This window comes from Gracilinanus agilis, chromosome 1, assembly GCF_016433145.1.
Source record: "Gracilinanus agilis isolate LMUSP501 chromosome 1, AgileGrace, whole genome shotgun sequence".
Taxonomy (NCBI): domain Eukaryota; kingdom Metazoa; phylum Chordata; class Mammalia; order Didelphimorphia; family Didelphidae; genus Gracilinanus; species Gracilinanus agilis.
Genome location: NC_058130.1, coordinates 96,966,283 through 96,992,129, shown reverse-complemented (window position 1 = coordinate 96,992,129; position 25,847 = coordinate 96,966,283). Strand labels below are relative to the sequence as shown.

Below are 25,847 nucleotides of genomic sequence, written 5' to 3'. Positions count from 1 at the left end.
GGTCGTAGTCAGTAGGTCTCAGCAGTCATTTTTCTTTGTCCGAGGCCAGCTCTCTAGGGATGACACCGTGCTCATGAGCTCATATTTACACTTGGTAGGATTTAGAAGCCCACAGCTCACGTAGGAACTATGGAAGAAGAGCCATGAAGCCAGGGACACCTCTTCAGGCTGAAGAGTCCCATCCCGACAAAGAAAGGGGCTTATAATATAACTTGGAATGGGGAAGGGAGGGAAAGACCTGGGAGGGAGATAACGTGCCCATTTATGGGTAGATAGAAAATGGATTCAAGGTGGTTTGAAGGCACTCGAAGCTCCAGGGGAAATCAAGACAGACTTCATGTGCAAGGTGTGTCCCTGAGTTGAGCTTGAAGGAAACCTGGGGTTCTAAGGAAGCACATTCCAGGCACGGAGAATTGTAGAGAGATGGGAGAGGAAGTGCTGAGTATAAAGGATGGGAAGAAGGCTGGGTGGAGGGCTGGAGCTTGAGGCTGGTGATGGGGGGCATTTTGAGATTCAGAAAAACAAAGGCTCTTAGAGGAACTGAGGCGCAGAAAGTGGGGGATAATTTATCCAAGCTCCTAAGTCATTAAAACCATCTGGTACTAGTTGAGAAATAGCGATGGGTCAATGGAATAGATCAAGTAATCAACCCATGGCAGTTACTGTCCATAGGAACTTAGTGTCTGATAAATCCAGACATCCAAGCTTTTCAGGAAAGAACTCACTATCAGACAAAAACTGCTGGGAAAACCCAGCTCACAAAAGAATTCGAATCCAGGTCCTTGTGAATGCAAAGCCAATGCCCTGACCATCACGCCACCCTGCCTCTTAAAGACCAAGGTCTAAGCATTTGCCAAATTGTGGGCAGTTTTTCCAGGCGTGTGGTGATATGATCAAAGAAAGCCTCAGCTACATTGAGACAGACCCAAAGGCAGGCAGACAGACACACGCCCAGAGCTGCCGAGAGGTCACAGAGCTGCCCGCTGCCCTCTGTACCCTGCCACCACACACACACACACACACACACACACACACACACACACACACCTTCTCACTCCACAGGGCCTGGTTCCCATGGCCCTCGGAGTGCAGGAAGTCCTGGAGCAAACGCAGGAGCTTCAACACGTGCTGGGTGAGGCTAGGAAGGGCCACCGGCAGGGCTTCCTGAAGGTCGGTCAGGGCTGACTCCAGCATCATCTCCAGGAGGCTAGGAAGAGTGAGGGATGGAGCTCCTTCTTTGCACTACCAAAGCTCCTGATGCTGACCTCCCCGGGCCTCTACCCCTTTCCTGAGTCTCTTCCCCCAGAAATGCCCTTCCATCCCTCTCTTAAGACCTTGCCCCACTCTCTCCCAGCATCCTCCTCAGCCTCTTCCCTCTTCCTCTCATCCATACTCCTCTCCCCAGATTCCTCAACCTCTCACCCTCTCCGGCAGTCTCCCCAACCCCTTCCTTGTCCTCTGATATCCTTCATCTGACTCCCCCCCTCCAAGCAATTTTCCCAACCCCTTCCATAGCTCCCCTCGTCTCCCCCCCACAATGTCCTCTCAGCTTTACCTCTCATCTCCCTCTTCTCCCCCAGCCTCAAGTTTCCTCCTCCAGTGCCTGCCTCCCCCTCTCCAGTCTCACCCATCCTCGCCTTTCCCCCACTCAGTCACACTTGCACCTTCCCATCTTGGCCCTCCGGCTCTAGACCTTTCCTATCAACTAGTCACCACACTGGCCACTGGAGAGCCTTACCTGCGCTTGATCTCATCGGGGGGACGGACCAGCTCCCCCGCGGCCCCCAGTTTTGTGAGGACTGAGAAGACCTGGCCCCGCTCACGCCACGCAGCCTCATCGTCACCCTCCACCCCACGCCACGTCACTGAGAACAGGATGTTGGTCAGCAAGTTGCACAGTTCTTCTTCTGGGGCTTGCTAGGGGGAGAAGCATGACAAGTTCAGGGGAGTGAAAACAGAGGCACCAGTCATCACTCCACTAAGGAAATTCCCCTGCTTCATGTTCCCAGCCCACAGATGGGAAGCCTGAGGCACAGATAGGGAGGACTAGAGGTATTTCTGTCCAGGAGAGAACCACAATGGAGCAGGCTTCATCTCCCACATTTGGAGACAGGATTCTGGAAGCTGAGGCAAGGTGGACAGGGGTAGTTCAGCCTCAGTGAGAAGCCAGGCTAGGCATCAGCCAGGAGGCAGACATGGAACCAGGGGAAAAATTGGGGATAGAAGCCTATTCCTTTCTGTACTCCGTGTTCTAGTGAGATGAAAATACCACTGGCTTTGTAGCATCACCTTAGAGCAGGTGTTCTTAAGCTGGGGTCCTTGAACTTTAAAAACTATGTATTTCATGGGGCAGCTAGGTGATACAATGGATTAAGCCAGGTCTAGAGGCAGGAGGTCCTGGGTTCAAATCTGCCCTCAGATACTTCCTAGCTATGTGACCCTGGGCAAGTCACTTAACCCCCATTGCCTAGCCCTTACTGCTCTTCTGCCTTGGAACCAATACATAGTATATAATACAAGGGGGTAATGGTTTAAATATATATTTAATATATATGTATACATATATTTAATAATTTATACATAAATATAGATTTAATTTATCTATTTCAATAAATGTACTTCAACATAACTAGTTTCCTCTGTAATCCTCCATATTTTATTTTGGACATTTAAAAAGATGATTCTGAGAAGGCTCCGTAAACTCCACGGGTCTACGACACAAAAAAAGTTAAGAGTCCTTCTCTCAGGGAGTCATCTTGGATTCAGAAATAATCATCGTGGATGTCTCACCTAAAATCGTAAGCATATCAAAGACCTATCAGAGAATCACGTCAGACTCCTCAGAGGATCAACACATTCATTCTCAGATTTCCCAGTCTCCTCCCTGAGCCCCCAGGGCAAACAGCTCCCCTTTCTAGAGCTCTTTAAGGAGAGCAAAGACCTTTCCTTAGAACAGTCCCATGACAGGGAGAGCTCAAGGACTTTATCCCCATTTTACAGATAGACCCGGAGAAATAATGTGACTGAAGGTCAGCTAGTGTCAAAGCTAAGGCTTGGTCTGGGTCTCTGATTACAATGCGAATATTCTCTCCTCCATATAACATGCCCTTGGTACATGTGAGTCACAGATCTGATGCTTCAGAAAAGGACTAAATCTAGTTGGGGAGACTGGATAAAAACACTTTTATAACTGAGGAAGGGGGCATCATAAAGAATGAACCCCAGCTGAGAGACACAGATAAAGTGTGAACTGTAAGAGTTCAGGAGGGAAAGAGCACTGTGCTGGGGCGGTCAGCCAGGGAGGGCCGGTTGAGGGGGATATTATCTCCCTTTAACAGATGAGGCAACTGAGCCCCAGAGAGGTGCAGAAATTGTTCATTCCTGGCCCATTCCCCTAGACGGGCTGGAAGCAGCCACGGAAAGAGTGGGGAAAGATGCTCCGGGCTTGGCGTCTTGCTGTGGTCCCGGGCAAGCCTTTCCCCTGTGGGTGCGGCTGCCTCGCTGTCAGACGGGGACCTCCTCTTGGCTCCTCTCCTGACCTTTCTCTGGGGCTAGCTCTGAAGGTCAACGCATGGGTTTAAATGGCGGAGCTAGGAAAGGCCCCGAGGGCTCCAGTCTCCCTCCGCAGTAGCTCTCCCCTTCATACATTGCATTTTCTATCATTTATCCCCAGCAGACCCATTTCCCCCGAAGGCCTGACCTGAGGATTGCTGGTGTTGGAGGTGTCATCCCCAAGGCTGGGTTCCTGGAAGCTGGTCTCGTCCAGCACATTGGAGAGGCTGGAGCTGTGGCGGCCCCGCAGGGGGGGAAAGGGCCGTCCCCCCTCCAGAGGGGACGGTGTGCCAGGGAGGCTGACGGGGGTCAGGTTCTCCCCGCTGCCCACGGTGGCCCCAGACCCTGTGCTGGCCAGTTCCGGGCCCAGGTCAAAAGGTGAACAGAAGGGCGAGAGTGGCTGGTAGGTGGCTTCTAAGGACGGCGGGTCACTGGGGCCCACGGTGGAGGAGGAGCGCCTCACACTGTCAGGAGGGGAGACTTCGGGCTCTGGAAAGCTCTCGGAAGACCCAAGGGAAGCCTCACAAGCTAGAGGCAGGAAGACGTCGCTGCTCAGCTCTGCAGGCGCTGGCTCTGGGGGGCTGGGCGAGGAGGCAGCAGGGGCTTCTCGGACATACAGACGGGTTAGGATGTCCTGCCAGCCCACCTGCCGCGCCAGCTGCCGCACCATATCTGGCTGCCCGTAGATCAGGTGGAACAGCTGGAGGGGGTGAAATCATCAGCTTAGCTCCCATTCTTACAGCCCTTCAAAGTTTACAAAGTTCTGCCCTCAATCTGGGAAGAGGAAGTATTTTGTCATGAAAAGATCTCAGAAGAGGGAACTCAAAGTCCCGGATTCAAATCCTGATTTACTCACCCCAGCGGAGTGTGACCCTGGACCAATCATTTCTCTGTCTGAGCCTGATTCCTCATTCTTAAAGTAAGAGGGTTGCATGAGATGGCCTCTCAGGCCCCTTCCAGCTTGAAATCCCATGATCCTACAATAAGTGTTCTTGTCCCCACTTTACAGAGTAAAAACTGAGGCCACAGAGTCTCAAAGGTATGGACATGATCAACCGTACTCAGCTAGGATTTGAACACAGGCCTTCTGCATTCCTCTTTAGGGACCTCAGAATTCATGAGCTCAAAAGGCCACAGACCTAGAGCACCCACACAGTCCAACTCTCCACTTTACAGACTTGGAGGCTAATACCTGACTGACTCATAGTCCTCATAGCCAATAGAATTTATATAGTGCTTTGCAGTCTGCAAAGCATCTACGTGTTATCTCCTCTGATGATACATGCTTGGAAATAGTAAATGGAAGACACTGGATTGGAACTCCCATCTTCTTGGCTTTTTTTTTTTTAAAAAAACACTTGCCTTGTGTCCTAGTATCGATTCTAAGAAGAAGAGCGGCAGGGCTGGGCAATCGGTCAGTCTTTTTGACCCCAAGCTCAGCGCTCACTGGACTACAACAAGCTGCCTCCACCGGGTCAGTGGTGGTCCCCATGCTGCCCCAGGAGCATTCTGATGTTTCTATGGTCCTCTCACCAGAGGGGAACCCACACAGCCCAGATCACTCTGTTCAGGGACTTCTGAAGTATCTACTGGCCGCTGGCTCATTTTCCTTGTTTCTCCAACCCCTGCCTTCTTTCCATTACACTAACTTGCTTCAGAAGAGGGTGGAAGGAGGAGGAAAGGGGATGATGGAACAGATGATTCAGACCATCCTCCCAGGGAGCCCCCAGAACCTGATCTTTGCACTCTTAACCCCTTTTTCTCCTTCCCTGGGGTTCCTAAGTCACAGACCTTTACCCCCCTCTGCCTGTTGGCCCCACTCCTAAGAGGCCCTGGCTTGCAGACTCACCTTCCTACACATGTCCAGGCGGACACTGAGCTGGGCACGGTGGGACAGATATACGACGGCCACCAAGTCCTTGAGATTTGGGCAGTCTGTGAGAGGAAAGGGAGGATAATTGGCTCCTCGTATGCTAGACCCCTGAGCCACCCACCTCCTTAGGGAAACAGAATTGCTTCCATTACTCCTCTCCTGGCTTCCCTGGTTCTATTCTTCCAGTCCTATTCACTAATATTTATATGGATTTTCTCTCACATTCTTTGACTAAAACTCTTAAGATGATCAATTCTATGAGGGCAGGGGCACTGACTCTTCAGGGTCCATCACAGAGAACTAAAAAAGTATTTGGTGAATGAATGAAATTACAAGACCCCACTCTTGAATTTTTAGAAAAAGTTTAAAAACTCTCACCTCCTATCTTAGAATTAATATTGTATATTGGTTCCAAGGCAGAAGAGGGTAGGGGCTAGGCAATGGGGGTTAAGTGACTTGCCCAGGGTCACACAGCTAGGAAATGTCTGAGGCCAAATTTGAACCTAGGACCTCCCATCTCTAGTCCTGGCTCTCAATCCACTGAGCTACCCAGCTGCTCCACATCCCATTCTTGAATTTGATAGCTCCATCCATCTATTCCAACAGCTCAGACCCAAAGTTCCAAGGCTCTCCAGCTCCAAAAACCACCCATCTCTACCCTACTTTCTTCCTGGCCTCTCACCCCAACTCCTACCTCACCTCTACCAGCCCATACCTGTACCCAGGACCTGCTCAGAGAGGCCCCGGCAGAGGTGAGAGGAGACGGGCCCATCAGGCAGGCAGGCTATAAGGCCCTGCAGACCACAATCCTTCAGCTTGAGCCGATGTTTACTACGCTCGGGTACTCGATCGCTCTTCAAAAGTTTATTCAGGATCTGGCAAAGGATGAGATGGGCCAGGGTGAGAAAAGTAGAGCTTAGGATGCCCATGCTCACTGCAAGGTCCTGTTCTCTAGGCATGGGGTTCAGAAGCAGAGAGGGAGAGGTTGGAAGGAAATCTGGAGGTAATCCAGTCATAGGATCATAAATTAAGAGCTCCAAGAGTCCCTTGAAGGATATCTAGTCTAATCCTCTTGTTTTATAGGTGAGAAACTTGAGGCAGGAGAGTAACTTGTTCATTGTCAAACAGTTAAATGTGAGAGGGAGGATTTGTACAAGGTCTTCCTGGATCCACAACTAATACTCCATCCACAATGTCACACTGCTTAGAGAAGTCACTTGTACATAGTCTCAGTCTCTCTCTCTCTCTCTCTCTCTCTCTCTCTCTCTCTCTCTCTCTCTCTCTCTNTCTCTCTGTCTGTCTGTCTCACTCTCTCTCTCTCTCTTTATTTTGTAGATTTACAGCTAGGGGGGTCTTTGGGATGTAAAGTAAGATTCTCTCTGACCCTCAAACTGGTGCTCTTGCCAGGATACCACATTGAATAGCAGAATCCTATTCCACCATCCAAACCATTCTCCCTAAGATACTAACATAGGGTATCAGCATTCCAAAGAATCTCGTGCCTGGATCTTTGTTCTAGTCTCCAGTGGGGATGCCGGTGTAGTTCCCCTCACAGGGATTAGGATAAAGGAGAATGTGCCAGTGGCTCACCTTGAAGACCTTGTCACGCAGCTGGTCAGAGAAGGACCTGTGCACCAGGAGGGCAAACAGTACTTCCACATTGTTTGGTTCTAGCAGGAAGGTGCAGAGGGGCTCCTGGACTGGTGAGCTCCGTAGCAAGTTCAAAAGCATGTCCAAAATTCCACATACCTAGAGTGGAGATAAAGTCACAAAGCCCACAGGCTCTACCCAGAATTCAGTAGAGGTAGGATTCCCCCCTCCCCCCCTCACCAAAATTTCTCCCAGACCCCACGTAGCCTGCTTTCCATCCTGGTCACTACCAACTCTCAAGCCACTTCTCCTTCCTTTGTTGAGCTCTTATCCATCCTTTAAGGCTCAGCTCAAATGCCACTTCTTACGGAAAGCCTTCCTTGATGACCTCCTTTTCTCCCCAGGATATCCCATAGCAGGTTGTTTTGCCTTTCTCTTGCAATATTTCAAGAATCTAGGATTTTGTCACTTCTGGTCTTCCCCTAACCTGTGAAGATTCTAAATACTCTAAGTTGTTGTGGTTTAAATCTCTAAACCCAGTGGGGCAGTTGGGTGACTCAGTGGATTGAGAGCCAGTCTTAGAGATCAGAGATCCTGGGTTCAAATCCAGTCTTAGACACTTCCTAGCTGTATGGCCCTAGGCAAATTACTTAACCCTGATAGCCTAGCCCTTACCTTCTGCTTTGGAACCAATACACAGTATTGATTCTTAGATAGAAGGTAAGGGTTTAAAAATAAGAATGATTAAAAAAAAATCTCTATCCCCAGACAACGAAGCATGTGCATTAATTTTTTTTTCATTGGAGTTTTACTTTATTCTCTAACTTTTTAAGAGTTCTCATAAAATAAAGTCCTTCCTAGGCACTAATCTGAAAGACTTCCTTAGTTCAAGGCCAAGTAGCACCAGATTCTCTGTATACTAATAGTCCTATTCATTAGATCAATTTTTTACCCAAAGAGTTGAAAATTTAATGAACATTCTAAACAGCAGAAGATAGTAAAAGAAAATTAAGAGAGGAGGGGAAGCAGCATGAAAGGACATAAAAAAAGGAAATGTTGAAAGCAAAATGGTGACCCTTGAAAAATGTATTCATAATTTATTATTGTTTTTCTGTTTAGTCATGTCCTACTTTTTGTGACTCTGTGGACCATAGATATCCATAGGGTTTCTTGGAAAAAGATACTCGAGTAGTTTTCTGTTTCTTTCTCCAATGCATCCTTTCTATCAGACATCCAAAGTTCAATGATTTGCTAAGGATCATACAGCTAGAAAGAAGCTGAGACCAGATTTAAATATGAGTTTTCCTGACTCCAGGCCCAGTGCTCTTTGCACTAAGTCACTAGCTACTTCTTGTTCATCCTAATGGAAACATAAGGTCTTTTAAAAACAATTGTGTAATAAAAATAAATCTTTGACAAAAAATAATGGCAGTGAAGCCTATTAAAACTGAACGGTTATCTTGGAATCTTAAGAAACTACAAACATGTGCATTTAGAACAGTCTTTAGATTGCACATACAGTATACTCCCAGGCCTGCTGGAAGCCTTTCTTTTGAAACCCTTACCTTCCATCTTAGAATCAATATCATGTATCAGTTCCAAGGCAGAAGAACAGTAAAGGCTTGGCAATGGGGGTTAAGTGACTCTTCTAGGGTCACACAGCTAGGCATTGTCTGCAGCTGGATTTGAACTCAGGACTTCCCATCTCCGGGACTAACTCTCAAACCTCTGAGCCATCTTATTTCCCCAAATGTTTCCTTCTTAATACAAAGCTTTCATTTTACTGGAAGAGTCCTGGAGAGCCCATGGTCACATCCAAGTCACAAAGAGGCCTTTCTCCTCTCCCAGACCAACCCCTCTATTTGTATGCTTGACCCTATCCCCTCTCCACTCCCATTAATCTTACTCCCTTCTCTCTCGTTTTCATTTTCTCCTTCTCTGCTACTTACACACATTCCCTAGCCCTTCTGGCCCTTAAAAAGATTTGTTTAACTCTTTCACCCTCTGAGCCTGTCATTCTCTAACTTTACATCAGCCAAACTCCTAGGAAAAGTGTTCTATGTTCATTTCTTCCCATCCCATTCCTCAGTCTCTTTCCATGTAACTTCTGACCCTACAGCTGCTCTTTCTGAGGTAATCAATGATCTCACAAAGGCTAAATCCAATGACTTTCAGTCCTCATGCTCTGGATCTCTCTGTGACTTTTGACACAGTTGTTGAATTTGTTCAATCATGTCCAACTCTTCATGACCCCAATTGGACTTTTCTTGGCAGAAATACATGAGGCAAAACAGGGCTAAGTGACTTGCCGAGGGTCACATAGCTAGAAAGTGTCTCAATCTGGATTTGAACTCAGATCCTCTGACTCCAGGACTCTATCCACTGTGCCACCTAGCCCAGCTAGCCTCTGCCCCCGTTCTCGTTATTAGCTTTTGTGACAGTGCTCTCAGTTTTCTTCCTCTCTGTGTGACCACTCTTCCTCATTCTCCTTTGTTTGATCTTCTGTGTCTTGCCCTCTAACTTTTGTGTCTCCCAAGATTCTCTCCAGGACCCTCTTCTTTCTCTATTTCTCTCTTGGGAAGTTCATCAGTTCCTATGGGTTCAAATATCATCTCTATGAAGACTTCCAAACCTATATAATCAGCCCTAATCTTTCTCTCAGGTTCCAGTATTAGGTCTGCTTGGGTTTCCCAGAGCATCCCAAAGGTAATGTGTCTAAATTAGAACTTACTGCCTTCCGCCCCAAATGTCCCCCTCCTACTGGAGGCACCCCCATCCTTCTAGTCACCTGGATTCCTTGAATGAGAATCATCTTTGACTTGTCCTTCTCCTTCACTCCTCATATCCAATCAGTTGCCAGATCTTGTCTATTTACCCTCCACAACATTTCTTCCATCTGGTCCCTTCTCTCTCCTCACAAGGCCACTACTTTAGTTCAGGCCCTCATCACTACTACAATCTTTTCTTAGTCTTTGCCATCTCCAATCTACCTTTCTTTTCTTGTTCCTTCCTTCCTCCCTTCTTTCCTCCCTTCCTTCCTCCCTCCCTCTCTGTCTGTCTCTCTCTCCCTGCCTCTTTCTTTCAAAACCCTTTTATCTTATAACTGATACTAAGAATTGGTTTTAAGGCAGAAGAGTGGTGAGGGCTAGACAATTGGGGTTAAGTGACTTGCCCAAGGTCACACAGCTACGAAGTGTCTGAGGTCAAACTTGAATCCAGGACCTCCCATCTCCTGACCGGCCACCTGGTTGCCTCCCAATCTACCTTTCAAAAACCTGCCTAAGTTATCTTCCTAAGCCCAGATGTGACCATTTCCCTCTCTTGCTCAAATCTCTCAATTATTCCTTGTTGTCTCTCATATAAAGTACAAGATCCTCAGCTTAATACTTAAAAGCCTTCATAACCTGGCTCCAGGGTCCCATATCCAGATTTATTTCATATTATTCCTCTGACACCTTTATAAATTCTGTATATGTGATAGCAAAACTATTTGCTGTTGAACTCAGTGTCTCAACTCCCACCTCCATGCCTTTGTAACAGGCTTTTCCCCACATGTGGAATGCCCTTCTTTCCTCTCTTCAGCCACTCCAAAATCCACAGACTAAAAGCTTAGCTCAGGTACCACCTTTTACAGGAAGCCTCTCCTGATTTCCCCCAGTGCCCATCAACTGTCAATGTCGTCTCCTTCATACTATCTCACTTTTGTGATGTTTCCTCTAGGAAAATTATGAACTTCTAGGGCAGGAAATACTTTTTGTTGTTCTTTCTTTGAATTTCTAGAACCTTGCATAGTGCCTCATACAGAGGAGATACTTAATAAGTAAAGATTTGCTCTGTTGAATTGAGGAAGCACCGAAGGAGGCCATCAGTGCATGGATGATTTAATTCTGTGGATTGTAGTTATTTGTGTCTTGTACTCCTAATAATCTTGTGAGCTCATAAAGACATGGGCAGAAGAAAACTTTGCATCTGCCTTAGTGCCTAGTAAGGAGTTCTGCAGACAGTAAGTTATTTATCAAATTTGTTGAATTAGGTTGCTTTCCTCTCACTGATCTCTGCACTCTGCCCAGATCCTCAGCTGCTCCCCGGCCATTCCTCATGCTCTGCCTCTCCTCCAGGCCCACATTCCTTTCTTTTTTCAATTTTTAAAAAAATTTAGAATATTTTTCCATGGTTGCCACCCCCCCTTCCCCTTTTCCTCCCCACTCCCAAAGCTGACTGAGCAGTTCCACTGGGTTATTTGCCCAAGTACCTTTTAATGAGCTACCCACATGCACTGCCCCCCTCAGGCTGCTCCCAGCTGCCTTCATACCTGGCCTTCATCACTGGAGCCAGCCAGGTAGTTGAGCACTGCTTGCATCTCATCAGGGGAGAAGCTTCGGGCCAGGAACTCCTTGACCAGACTGAACAGGGAAGTCTGCACTGTTCTTAGATCATCCTCAGCAAGGGGCCGTTCTCTCTGTGGGCTGGGACACAGGGAAGAAAGAAGCAGAGGTGAGAGATGAACAAATGAAGAAAGAGCTACAGGGCAGGGAGGAAATAAGGAGGGAGGAGGAGAGAGAGAGAAAGAAAGAGAAAGAGAGGGAGGGAGAGAAAGAGAGAGAGAGAAGAAGAGAGGAAGAGAGGAAGGAAAGAGAGAGAGAGGACATGAGAGAGGAGGAAGGAGGAAGAAAAGAAAAAGGAGAAGAAGAGAAAAAAGAAGATAAGAAGGAGGAGAACATTTCCATTGTCACCCAGCCCCAATGACCACCCCCTCACCTGTAGTGGGCATGCACTGAGTCAAGGATGTACTGGACTCCATATTTCTTTCGAACCTTCTGTCTGTGTTCCTTGATGGTGCTGGACAGGTACTGAATGTGACCTGCCTCGGAGGCAGAGAGAGCTATTTATTTCCTGTACATACTTCCTGTCTCCCAGTCAGACCAGGGCAAGAACTATGTATCCTCCTCTGACAGGAGGCTCCTTAAGGGTAGAGCTGAGGATAGGTGAGTCACATTTTCTCCCTGGGCCCTATCAGCCCAGAAGTTCCTCAAGAGGAGAAGCGGGGCTCCTTTCCTCTTACTAGCTATCTCCTTCCTAGCATTCAGGCCAGGGAAGGTGAATGCCAATTATGAGTGAGGCACAGGGAGGGCACTTTTGCAAAGGGGAAGCCCTGATCCCTGATCTCATCTTGGGAATCTTCCATACTCCTAAGATCTTGCCCTGCCTGTCCCAGGAGAGTGAGACCTCCTTTCTCCATGCTCTTGGGGGAGTAGGGGAAGGTATGAGGAGCCCGGCCTCACCCAGACGGACAGCAAAGTCACTGTGACTCCAGAGATTAAAGTTGAAAAGCAGGTGTTGATAAAGCAGGTGCAGAAGGGGCCCATTGCCCTCAGAGGCTACCTGCTCCATGAGCATCTGGGCAGCCATCAGGACATTCATATCCATGCAGTGGCTCGGGACCTGAGGAAAGGAAGTCCATGTAGATCAAGTTGAATTTCCCTAGATCACATAGGTCTGGAGTCACCAAGAGGTAGGGTCTGAACCTAGGTCCTCTGATTCCAAAGCCAATGTTCTGTTTTTATTTTTTTTCTTCCCTCCTTCCCTCCCTCTCTAACTCTCTGTCTCTGTCTCTCTCTCTCTCTTTTGTTCTTTCCTTACCTTTTATTAGAATCAACACTAAATACCAGTTCCAAGGCAGAAGGATGGTAAGGACCAGGCAATGGGGGTTAAGTGACTTGCCCAAGGTCACGCAGATGGGAAGTGTCTAAGGCCAAATTTAAACCTAGGATCTCCCATCTCGAGACCTGGCTCTCTATCCATTGAGCCATCCAGTTTCCCCTGCCAGTGCTCTTTCCATTGAACTGCAATGCTTCTCCTTAGAAATCTAGTATATTAGTGCATGTAGGACCTTTCTTAGAACATCTAGTCTAGGAATTCTTTACCTGGAATCTATGACCTTTTAAAAAAAATTACAATTGCACCATAAGAAATAAAGAACAGGGCAAGTTCAGAAAAGTCTGGAAAACTTCTATGAACTGATACAAAATGAAGTGAGCAGAACAAGTAGAACACTGTAATCAGTAACAGAAATACTGTCTGATAATCAACTATAAAGACTAAATTATTATCAAGACTGCAAATCTCCAAGATAACCACCACAAGGAACTCATGATGGAAATGCCATCTATAGCCAAAGAAAGAACTCTTGGAGTCTGAAGCAGATCAAAGCATTCCATTTTTCACTTTATTTTCTTCGTGAGTTTTTTCTTGTATGTGTGGTATATGTCTTCCATCATGGCATGAGGAATATGGAAATATGCACTGCATGACTGCACTGGTATAACCTATTTAAGACTACTTATCATCTTAGGGAGGAGGGAGAGAATCTGAATCCCAAAATGTCAGATAACAGTGTTAAACATTGTTTCTGTGTGTAACTGGAAAAAAAATGTTTAAGTTAATTAAAAAAACAACCTATGGGACCTTGGTCAAGTCATTTACCTGATCCTTTTTGGCTTTACAGTTTGTCAACTATAAAAAGAGGGGTTGGACCAGGATGACTGCCAAAGCTCTAAATTCTGTAATGAACTTATAATGAAGATAGTAATGATAATCTTTTCCATTTACAGGGTGCTTTAGTTTACACAAAGTACATCCATGATGTTTAGACCATAAAATTCCAGAATGTAGATAGATAAAGTTACTACCCCGTCTGACAGATGAGAAATCTGCAGCTCAGAAATGGGAAGTAATAATCATCGAATCATGAGCTTCCAAACTATGACATGGCCAGGTGTTGTGACTTCAAAGCCCGTGGACTCACGACAGCCAAACTAGAATTTAGTGAATGAGTTGCCAAGTCCCAGCTCTGAGCATACAGACTAGCAGAGCCACAAACGAGGGGTAGGAGAAGCAGGTCTCACCTGCATCATGATCCCCTCCATCCCACTCCATGCCCCCTCCGCAGGGAGCCCAGATTTCCAACCCTATCGTCCCTCACCTTCTGTAGTAATGCCCCAATGATAGCTGGTCCATGGCACTGCATCAAGCTCTCCTGGTTCACTGGGTGTCCACGAAGAAAGTTCTTCACCATGAGCAAGAAGGCAGCTACACCATTCCGTTCTACTCGGCCCTCTTGGGTGGAGGGGAGGCGAAAGAGGAAGGGGAAGTCAGAGGGAGGGAAAGCAGAGAGGGCAGCGGGATGGGGCTGGTGATGGGATCTGGGGGAGGTGATATGGTAGGGAAGGGGGAGGGGAAGAGTCACATGGGGATGGAGGAGGAGAACCTATCACTGAGGGTACCATCCTGCACCTAAGGAGGTCCCAGCTTAGCGGGGACAGGTAGCACTGAGAATGGAGAAACTGTTGAGCCTTGTCAGAGAACCACAGAATGTCAGAACTGAAAGGGAACTTAGAGATCATCTAATCTAAATTTCCTAATCAGAAAACTGAGAATCAGAAAATTAAGTGACTTGCTCAAAGTCACAAAGCTAATAAGTACTGTTCTTTTCATTGATTTGGTATTGGAATTTGGTATTGATCATTAAACATCTAATACAGGGATTCTTAACCAGGGTCTGTGAACTTGGGTTTTTTAATTATTAAAAATATAAAATCACCTTATCTCGTTTTAGAATTGAGTCTAAGTATTGGTTCCAAGGCAAAAGAGCAATAAGAATTAGGCAATTGGGGTTACGTGACTTGTCCAGGGTCACACGGTTAGGAAGTATCTGAGGCCAGATTTGAACCCAAGACCTCCAGAGGCTATATTTGAACCCAGGACCTCCAGTGCCCAGTTCTGGCTCTCTTATCTACCGAGTCCCACTAGCTGCCCCTGTGAACCTATTTTAAAAATATAACTGATTGGTTTCCTTATAACTCTAATTATGTTTTTTTAATTTTTAATTTTTAAAAAGATTCTGAGAGTGGGTTTGTAGGTGTTCCCACATTGCCAAATGGGTTCAGGACACAAAAAAATGTTAAGAACTTTTGATCTAGTCCTACACCTTCATTTTATAGTTGAAGAGACTGAGGCCTGGCTAGGGGAGGTAACTTGTAGAACCCATGAATAATAGCAAGAGCTGGGATTCAAACTCAGGTCTTTTGAATCCAAACTCTCCACTTCGTCATAATTCTTCCAGTATAATCCTTGACTCATGGGATTTGGAGGTGGAAGAAGTCTTAGAAAACATCTAGTCCATTCCTTCATTCATAGAGGAGTAGGCTGAAGTGGGGAGGTGGGGAAGGGTCAGAAAAGCCCCCAAAGACAGAAAGGCTTCTAGAGAGAAGCCAGACCCAGGTACAGGAGAGCAAGGGACCCTCCAAAGAAGGTCTCAGGCTCTTCAGAAAAAAAGGAGAGGCTTACCTGAAGACTTACCCAAGGGAATAAGCAGACCCTGGGCATTGTGGGAAGAAGTCAGCTCCGGCCCCACTAGGTCATGGGTTTCGGCTTGACCCTCGGCTTCTTGTGGCTGGGAACCCACCTGTTCTAGGAGGGGCAACAGCACTCCCATCCCTCCCACGCAGTTCACCACATCCTGGGGAATTAAAGGGTGAGGGTCAGGAAGGCAGGCAAGTCCCCAGGCCCATCTGGAACCCTGAACTCCAAGGTCGGCTTGGGCTCTTCATCTCCCTCCCTCCTTTTACTGTCCCATCGTGACTTCATCTTTCAAGGCCCCTTTAGGCAGGGTTCTCTAGCACTCCTGGCCCATGACCCTGCCTACTTTCACTGGGATTGGAGGGATCTCAGCTATCTTGAGGAAGGAACCAGGAATCAGAAGGCCACCCTCGCTCCATGAGCCTTGGGATCCGGCTGTCTCCTCTCACTTCATCCCACCCACAGCCCGTCCCTGACGACGATGACAGCCGCTGAACTCACATACCTTCACATCCCAGTTCACCACTTTGTGGCCTGTCAAGCGCCCATCCAGCCCATGACTAGGAGACAGGTCCAGGCAGATCTTATTCTTACAGGCCTGAGGGAAGGGAAGAGCATGACTGGAGCCACCAGGGCCTGGGGGTCTCCAGCCCCTACTGACCTTACCCAGGGTGGGGAGAAAGGAAGGTGGTACCCATAACCCTCATGGCTCCACCCCACTACCTGGGACTTCTTTTCACCCAGGGGTTAGAACAAATTTTGGGGGTAGGGAGAAGAACTTGGGGTCCATTGATATACTCTCCCTTGGAAGCCAGGAAAAGAGACTGGAAACCACCCTGGGGCACATAGGAGGCAGGAGGATGAAAAGGCAGGATCTGAGGCTGGAGAGCTCAGAAGGGCTGAGTTCTGTTTGGGCCAAAGCCCCTACTATATGGAATCAAACTCACATCCCGTCCTAGCCTCATTCTCTGTCCTGGGTATAAGAATAGGGGCTTTAGAGGGGAACCTGAGAGTGGGGAGAAAGAAGTGAGGGATAAATGGAGGATACATACAAATGATAGAGGAATGTAAATGTGGAAATGTTGTAGAAATAGGGGGGAGGGATAAAAGGTTCTAGGGGGTATAAAAAAGAGGAATAAGATGGAGAGAATAAGATGAGAGAAGAAAGATGGAAGTGGTAGGTATATGGTAAAGGGTGGAGGTAAAAGAAAGGGATGGATCAAGGTAAAAAGTAATAGGGAAGAGCAGATGGGATAGAGGATGGAAAATAGGGCTAGCTGTAGTAGGGAATGAGGATGATGGGAGGTGATAGGAAATTAAAATGGAGGTGAGGATGGATGATCTGGGAAGTCAACTCAGGATAAGGGATGGAAAAGGGGAGAGTTTCAAGGATGAAGAGAAAATACGAAAGACAGAAGCAGTGGAGGGAGGATGGGGAGAAAGATGGGAGATGGGGTGAGGCAGGGCTAGAACCTGGGGTGTATAGTGGAGAAGCATCTTATTGCTGAGTTCCTGCAGTTCCCCCTCTGGTTTGAAGGGAGATGTCTCATTGGGCCCTGGAGAAGGGGAAAAAAAATATCAGGTCTTTGCCCATCCTCAGTCATCCCCCAAGGAAGAAAAGGATGGGCTGGTATCGGGTTAGCCTGGGCCCAATTCCTCATCCCAACTTCACACATCTGGGTTCCCTTCAACCAGGATGATGGGCTTTTCCTTTTGAGCCTTCCTGGCCCGACTGTGGATCTGATTCCTATTTGTCCTGTCCACTGTCTTGCTCTACCCAGAGCCAGCTCTACCATGAAATGGACTGAGCCCAGGGACAGGGTTCAAGACAGAGAGCGGTGCTCCTGGGCGAGGGGTGGCACAATTTTTAATATGACTTTTTTATGAATGCACATAATTTTAGCAGCAGAACCTCTACTCTACATGACCTTAAGGGATTAAAGTCACTTTTGTTATGGTAAAGCTCAAAGCCTCTGGCAGTCAGCTTATGACCTATGTACATGTGAGTATTGTGTGCATATGTACAAGTAATTTTCACACTTTGTCGGGGAGGGAAGGGGCACCCATGCCTTGCCTCCCAGCTCTGTCAAAGTTTCCCTGACTGCTCCAAGCCTCAGTGAGCTCTCCCTGCCATAAGTTCCTACAGCACTGTCCAAGGATGATAATTTGCCAAATTAGGGCATGAATCTGACACGTCTGACTAAGTCATTCCCTTCAAGAACCATCAGTGACTCCCTATTTCCCAGAAGTTAAAGCATGTCCACGATCTAGTCTTATTTTCTTCTACTTCTTTTCATGCTTCTGCCAAAACAGACTATTAGCTGCTCTCCAATTCCATCATGCTTTTTCCCATCTCCATGCATTTATATAGGTCATCACCCTTCTCCCATGCCTAAAATATGAGTTCAAAACCAGCTTCAGACACTTCCTAGTTGTGTGACCTTGGGCAAGTCACTTAACCCCAATTGCCCAGCCCTTATCGCTTTTCTGCCTTGGAACAGTATCAATTCTAAGACAAAAGGGAAGGATTAAAAAAAAAAAAAACAAAAATAAACTTCTCTGCTAACTGACATTGGTAATTTTTTTCCCTCTGCTTGGCATTTAAAGCACCTTGCGATCTCGCCCTCTCTTTCCAGCCTCATGTCACATTATTTCCCTTCAGGTACCCTATTGCCTAGCCAAACTTGTCCTACTCTTCCTCCTGCACAGCCCCCATCTCTTGTTTCCGTGCCTTTTCCAGGCTGTCCTCTCCTTCCTCCCTAAGAAGGCTTTCTTGGTCGCCTTGGGGAGAAGCCTCAGTCCCTCCAAATCACCTTGGGTCTGTGGTGTGCCCCCTCCCCTTGGACTGTAAGCTCCCCAAGGGGCAGCAGGGACTTTTAAAAGCCTCTTTTCCCAGTGCCCACGGTAGGTGGTGGCTCCTAGGAGGCGCTCAAATGCTCTCTGCTTGCTACAAATACTGTTATTCTTCAACGGCAGACAGCAAATAGTAGCAGATCTCCTTTGTCCAGCTCTTTAAGGTTTACAAAGTACTTTCTTAGGGATAACTTTGGGAGGCAGGGAGGGTGAGCCTTCTCCCCTTAGAGGATCCATCACTGGATTTAGATAAGTAGGGGACACATTTATGGAGCGCTTCCTGTATGCCAGGCTCTGTGCTAAGCTGCAAAAAGACTTTCATACAGTCTTTTATACTTTACACAGTCTTTATAATGAGGGGGAACCCTTGCTAAGGGATGGAGAACAACTTGTTTAAGGTTACACAAACAAGAGATAATAATAACAGTCTCCATTGCTCTAGTGCACCCTTTTCCACCCCCAATGACTCAAGGCTACTCGCTTTCTCTTCATCCTCACTTGTTGAAATCATGCTTTTCCTTAAAACCCTAGCTGCAGGGTCACCTCCTCTAGGATGCCTTCCCTGATCTCCCCAGGTAAAAGTCCTCTAGCAATTTGTTTGGCTCAATCCTTTGCTCCCATGAAAAGCAATCTTGAGGAGACAAGAATGTGTCCTCCCTTGCTATGGGGTTAGTGCTTGAAGGCAGGAAAGTCTTTTTATTCCCAGTAATCAAGAATGGGTATATGCATAGAAGGCACTTAATATATGTTGAACCAAAAGAACTGGCAGCTGCCATTCATTGGCTTGTTGTTTGTGACCTTTTCATATCAAGCCTTGTCTTCCCCGCTAGACTTCGAGCTCTCTGAAGGAAAGAATTATGCTTCATTCATCTCTATAACCCTCTCTCCCCTTCCTTCTCCACTCCTATTCCATTCTATGACATCCAGCATTTGACAAGTTTTCTTTGTTTTTTTTTTAAACCCTTACCTTCCATGTTAGAATCAACATTGTATATTGGCTCCAAGGCAGAAGAGTGGTGAGGGCTAGGAAGTGGGGTTAAGTGACTTGCCCAGGGTCACACAGCTAAGATGTATCTGAGGCCACATTTGAACCCAGGACCTTTCTAGCTCTCTATCTACTGAGTCACCTAGCTCCCTCCCCCTCCAAAAAAAAAAAAAAAAAAAAAAAAAAAAAAGGTTTTTCTTGAATGAGGGATATAAGAAACCTTTTTCAATCAATCGGGCTCCAGGGCTCTAGCCTCTGACTTGCTTTGCCATGAACTAATTGGGTAGCTTGGATTTTTTGGTCCCCAGCCTCAGCCCAGGAAGGAGGAAGCCCTTAGTGTTGGAGGGATATGAAGGACCCCTGATCTTCAGCTCCCTCTCACCACCCTCCTGGGGCACGAGAAGTACATACCCAAGGCAAACAGGGTTCTGATGTGTGCTGGCTGAAGGACTTCATGGAAGATGACCACAGAGCCCAGTTGGCCCTCCAGGGAGGTAGGGCTGCCCCACTCGGTGTCCTGGCTCCCAGCCAGGGTGGTGCTCACTTCGCCCTCTCTGGAGGGGCCTGCCATATTTGTGCTGGGCCCCCAGGAGGAGCCTGTCATGCTGGCAGGGAAGGACTGAGATCGAGAGAGGGATGGGTGGGCAGAAAATGGCAGCTGTTGTGGGTAAGCTGGACCAGGAAAGATGGGTGGACCTGTGGTGGTCGTCGTGGTTCGATTGCCAGCCAAGCCAATGCAACAGGAAGAGAAGGACTATGAATGGAGACAGACAAAACGAGAAAAAAGAGAGAGGATATCAGAGATGGGTGGGAGCTAAGGTTTCTACTATATAAACCCTATCCCTCACCTCAAGATCATTAGGATCAAGGGCTTTAGAACTGAAAAGAGACTCTCTAGTCCAACCCCCTCATTTTACAAGAGAAAACAGGTCCACAGAGTGGAAGTGACTTGCTCAAGGTCACATAGGCAATGAGTAACAAAGCTGGAATTTGAGCTCCAGTTCTTTCCAAATTCAATACTTTCCCCCACTATACGAGACTGGCCAGCAAAAGAAATAAAAGAGAAAATTGGGAAGAAAAAAAATTTCCCCTTTAGATTTTGGTTTTAAAAATTTAGGAATACAGATTTTAAAAAACTATGTATGTATGTATGTATATATGTATGTGTATATATATAAAAAAATATCTCCTATGCCTACATATAGAAACTTTTTGGCACCTTTCAGTTCTGATTTTTATGATCCTACAAGCTCTAAAAACACCACATTTCATTGTTCTTGGTGGTGGGGATCTTCAATGATTTTTGATTAAGGGGTTAAGTGTAATGGGGTCCTGAAACCAAAAAGAATGCCTCAACTACTCCCAACATCGCCCTACAAATGGAACGAGCCTATGGAAAATCAGCTTGAGAGGAGGGATGCCCCATGGACCTTGCTTTGGCTTCTGCCCATGCGGCACAGGGTAAAGGGCTGGGTACAGGTGGCAGGGTAGTGTTTGAGGCTGAATCCAAGTGATCTGGAGTCTAGTCCTGACTCTACCACCTGTTTCCATTGGACCAGGCACAACCTTTATAGATTACATGCCAAATTTATTGTATGTTTACATTTTGAATTTATTTTATACTTATAAAGTAAAGCAAGCTATGCTAAACATAATAGATTTATAATTTAATGTATAATTCTTTTTTGCCATTCTAATATACATATATGGAAATGCTCTTTTTATTTGTTTTTGCTCAGTTGAAAATTTAAAATGTTTTTAAAATTATGTGGGTTGGATGACAGTAATAGTTCTCAAATATTTTGGTGTCATGACCTTTTTATACTCTTTTATAAAAATTTAATTAATTTTTTATTCAGCCCTTCCCTCCCCTCCCCACACCATAGAAGGCATCATCCTTAAAAATATATATAACATGTTACATTCTTAAAAATTATTATTATTATTTTAATCCTTATCTTCTGTCTTAGAATTGATACTGAGCACTAGTTCCAAGGCAGAAGAGATATAAGGGTTTGGCAATGGGGGTTAAGTGACTTGGCCAGGGTCACACAGATAGGAAGAGTTTGTGGCCAGATTTAAGCCCAAGTCCTCCCAACTCCAGTCCTGGCTTGCTATCCACTGAGCCACCAAGCTGCCCCCACTTTATAACATTATTGAGGCCATCAAAGAGCTTTTATTGTAAATTATAGCTATAAACATTTACCATATAAAAATATTGAAAGTTTAAATATCTTAGTAGTATTATGAAAATAGCATGACCCATCCGTATACGTCATATCTCTAAACACGAAGCTAGGCTGCTAGAGGAAAGGTCTGGGCTTCCTCCTTGACTCTTGGGAAGCTCAGAGGGGCATCTGCCTTCATGATCCTTTAGGAGGGGAGCCTGAGAAGGAGTCATAATCCAGTTCCCCCAACCCTGAACTCACCTCATTGAGGGAAGGGCAGCGGAGCGGGGCTGTCTTCAGTAGCTGCCCATCAGCATAGATGTAGAGCAAGTTCTGGCTGAAGGGTCGGCGGCCAGGAACATGGATAATGGCAACACTGTGCTAAAAGGAGAACCCTTTGCATCAGATGCCTCCTATTCTGCTTTGGGGAGGCAGGAGCTTTTTCAGGCCTGAGCTACAACTCCTGATTCTGCCAGGTCCCCCCCTGCCCCTCACCCAAGGGTGCCCTGGGTCCTGTCCCTGGGCCCTTGTTTCTCCCATCTGAAAAAGGAGGGAGATCACCGCAGGCTCTCCTTCAGTTGACTGAGGTTTTCCAAGGTTAGGGGAGCTGTACTTTATCTTTTGTTCAAATTCCCCACAGCATCTACTGCATGGCTGAGAACTGAGTAGGAACTGTCGTCACCACGGCAGAGGAAAGCTCACTAGCTGAGCAATCAAGAAACCTGCCTCCTAGTCCTGAATGACCTTGTCTCTGCCGCTCTGTGACTTATCTACAAAACGACAGGCTGCGATTAAATGGATGTAGAATTCAGAGCTGCAAAAGGCCATGGAAATGATCTAGTCTACTTTCACCTAACAAGCAAAGAAATCAAGGCATAGAAAGGATAAAAAAAACTCTGTAGGTAGTAAATGTAATTCGACTCAATTTGAGAAATTATAAGGTACCTACTATGTGCCTGCACAGTGCTAAGTCCTAGGAACACAGAGACAAAACAGAACCGGTCCCTGCTCTTAGTGAAACTATATTCTAATGGATAAATAGAGGACCAAAAGTCAAACCTAGGTCTTCTGACTTCAAGCCTGGTGACCTTGTCTCTAAGGTCCTTTTCAGCACCAACATTCTATGAGTGACACAGAACAGATCACTTTTATGTAGGGCTTTGACGCTTTAAAAATGTTTTTCTCACAACAACCTCTCTTAAGTCGGTGGGTCAAATATTAATGTCTTTGTTTTATAGAAGAATAAAGAGGTTCCGATTTCACAAGGTGGTATCAGAATCTAAACCCAGAGAGGCTGCTGATTTCAAGATGAGGGCTCATTCCACTCCCCCACGTGATGATTCCCAATTCTCACTGAGCAGCTGTTCCTAAAAAATCAAGATGGCTACAAAGACAGTTTGGGGAAAGACAGAAAGAAGTCAAAAAAGGTGGAGGCAGAGAGAAGGTCAGGCTGGGATCTAGAAGTGCTTAGAATACAAATCCCAGCTTCTTCATCTCCCGGGGACCCTTGCTCACCCAGGCAGAGTCGTTGAAAGGAAACTCAGGCAGCGACACCGTCATATACTCCTTCCTGGTGCACACAGCCACCACGAGCATTCCGGCAGATGTGAAGAAGGCCTCAAAGCCTGTACCACTGGGTGTGAAAAAGCTGGGCCGGGGACAGCCCCCATCATGGGCTGTTGTCACCTTCCCTTCCCAGACAGAGTAGCCAAGGGAGGTGGCCCCTGTGGACACCAGTGCCTTGGGGCATTGGTTCATCCAAGGCAACCATGCCAATCCCCTCCCACTCACCATCCACCCAGATAATGATATCCCTCTCTCTCCCATCCCAAATCTAATTCATTAAACACTTATTATATGCCTACTGGATGTCAGGCACCGTTTAGTGCTGGGGAGGTTACAGAGGAGAAAGAAGAAACGGCCTCTGTCGTAGAATCTAGGATGGCAAGGAACCTGAGGGAGCGTCTGGATCAGCCCTTTTATTTTTCAGAGAGAGAAACGGAGGTCCAGGGAGGAGAAGGGGCTTACTCAGAGTCACACACATTATAACTTAAATTCGGACCCTAGGACCTGTCGGTGTTAGGGGAAAGGGCTCTGGACTTAGAGGCAAGGAATGTGGGTTGTAATTCCATCTCCCTTATTTCCTAGTAATGTGGTCTTGGGAAAGACGCTTCTGCCTAGGACTCTGCTTCTCCCTCTGTGGGGAACGAGATTAGCAGTTACGATCTCTTCTAGCTCTAAATCCTTGGAGATGTTTTGTAAAATTTCTCAAGTCCATATTCAGGGTTTTAAGCGACGGGCTCCCGATTTCTCTGTCCTTCCCTGATGCTCTGAGTTTGCCCTGACTTTAAGTCCTGAAAGCCCCTTCCTTCCCCTCCTCCCCCTCCTCCCCCGGGTACAGATCACGGCCAACAAGTCACATCCCACCAATCCCCCCCCTCACCTGTAGAGCTGCTTCCTCTTGAGCTGGGGAGGGCCGGCAGGATGGAATATGGAACAGCCTCCCCTTGGGAGGCTGGGGCTGGGGGGCTCCTGGTGAAGGCAGAGCCAAGCGTGGAAGGAGAAGCCAGCCCCTGGCCAGCGCTGGATAGAGGGCACCATGATGCCCGCCATGCTGGGTGTCAGGTCGAAGTAGCGCAGGGCCCGCTCCGGCCCCTTCTGACGGGCCATCCCCGACAGGGCCCGGATCACAGCCGCCGTGTAGGGGTGGGCGCCCTGGCCTGGCTCCGTCCAGAGCAGGCGGAAAAGGCACCTGAGCTCCTCTGGCCGCAAGGAGACGCCCCCCAGGGCCCGCAGAAGCTCTAGCAGCTGCTCGGCCGCCCGGCGCTTCAGGGCTGCTTCGGCCGCCAGCGCCTCCAGCAGGGAGCTCACCAGGCCGGCCTTCACGCACGTGGTCTGGCTCAGGGGGCCCCCGTCGCACAGCAGCCGCAGCCTTTCGGCCAGGTACACCTGCAGGTCGCTGGAGGGCAGGGCTGGGAGCCACTGGGCCAGGATCAACAGAGGCTGCTCATTCCGAATGGGAGGGGGCGGGCAGGCGCTGTGCTCGCCCTCCACAGCCTGTCGGGGTCGGAGGGGGGGAAGGTTAATCCCGGCCCAGTAGGGCGGATCTGGAACCCAAAGATCCAGCTCCAAGGCCCGTGTCTGCCCCTGATTAGGCATCCTCATCTGTAGACAGAAGAGGCTAAAAGGGCCTTCCCAGCGGGACACTCACGGATCCCCAGGTTCTTGCCTCTGAGGCTCCTCTCAGCCTTGGGAGGAATCTGAGCCATTTTGGGGGACAGGGTGGTGGGGGAAGGAAGCTGGCAAAATGGAATGTTTTTGAATTTTAGAAGATTTTACTCCATTAATTTGGAGGACACATTATAAAAGAAAGGGAGTCATGTCTCTAGCCCTTTAAGAATGCCCCAATTCTTCCAGCATTTTGAGGGAGGCATAAGGAAAGGGGGCTAATTAGTCACAAAATCAGAGCTGGGGGTCCTGCTAACCTGCTAAGATAGGCAGCTCGGCTGAGCTGGGGAGGGAAAAGGCAGCAGCAACGGCCCTGAGGGACGCGCCGGCCTCTCTCCTTCTCCGGTATTACTTGTGGCAGGTACATAAATGGAGAGAGAAGCGAGGGTGCTACATAGAAACTAGCCCCCAACGCAGCCACTTAGAGAATGCTCCAGAACATCCTAGTGTTAGAAGAAGAGAGGAGAAAGGGGGAAATGGAAGAAAGAAGCCAGTTGAGTGGCAGCAGAGATCACGGCTTCTGCAGATCTTTGACTAGACATCCACAGGTCCCTTGAGTAGGGGAGATCAGTCTCGGGTGCCAGGCCAAGCTGTTGGGCTGCCTGAGGTCTTAGACACAGATATCAATCAACTTCTCGATCAACAATCAACAATCCACTGAGCTGAGTAGCTCAGTGGATTGAGAGCCAGGCCTAGAGATCAAATCTGCCCTCAGACACTTCCCAGCTGTGTGACCCTGGGCAAGTCACTTGACCCCCATTGACTAGCACTTAACACTCTTCTGTCTTGGAGCCAATACATAATATTGACTCCAAGACAGAAAGTAAGAGTTTAAACAAAACAAAACAAAACAAAACAAAAAACCCCACAATCATTTAGCGAGGCAAAAAAATCCCAGCATGAAGAAATCTAGCCAGGGGAGATAACATGAGCCTAGGTAGATAGATATATAACAACATGGGGAAATACCAAAAATACACCAAGTCAATACAAAAGAAATTGTTTTTGGCACAGGGGAGGTAGAGAGGCACTAGCAGCTAGGGAGAATGAGAAAAGGCTTCATTTTGAAGGGAATGCTGAGCTTTGAAAAAAACTAGATTATAAAAGGCACAGATGAGAAGGGAATTCATTCTAGGCATCAAAGCACCGCGGTCTATTAAAAGGCAAAGAGATGGGAAATGGTGCATAATAATAATAATAATAATAATAATAATAATAATAATAATAATAATAATAATAA

General features: G+C 47.2%; 1 protein-coding gene across 1 annotated transcript in view; it reads right to left on the bottom strand.

Annotated features, from left to right (window-relative positions):
- The window catches only part of NBEAL2 (neurobeachin like 2), a 96,495-nt gene that overhangs the window by 20,642 nt on the left and 50,006 nt on the right, over positions 1-25,847 (bottom strand). Inside the window, exons 14-30 of the mRNA XM_044677074.1 lie at positions 23,823-24,436; positions 22,895-23,027; positions 21,641-21,760; positions 19,623-19,965; positions 16,847-16,929; positions 15,879-15,971; positions 15,362-15,533; positions 13,998-14,131; positions 12,298-12,457; positions 11,774-11,876; positions 11,328-11,481; positions 7,016-7,174; positions 6,141-6,300; positions 5,402-5,487; positions 3,701-4,252; positions 1,739-1,917; positions 1,048-1,207 (exon numbers count right to left, since the gene is read on the bottom strand). Of these exons, the coding sequence (XP_044533009.1) occupies positions 1,048-1,207; positions 1,739-1,917; positions 3,701-4,252; positions 5,402-5,487; positions 6,141-6,300; positions 7,016-7,174; positions 11,328-11,481; positions 11,774-11,876; positions 12,298-12,457; positions 13,998-14,131; positions 15,362-15,533; positions 15,879-15,971; positions 16,847-16,929; positions 19,623-19,965; positions 21,641-21,760; positions 22,895-23,027; positions 23,823-24,436 (3,405 nt within the window). The remainder of the gene's footprint in view (positions 1-1,047; positions 1,208-1,738; positions 1,918-3,700; positions 4,253-5,401; positions 5,488-6,140; positions 6,301-7,015; positions 7,175-11,327; positions 11,482-11,773; positions 11,877-12,297; positions 12,458-13,997; positions 14,132-15,361; positions 15,534-15,878; positions 15,972-16,846; positions 16,930-19,622; positions 19,966-21,640; positions 21,761-22,894; positions 23,028-23,822; positions 24,437-25,847) is intronic.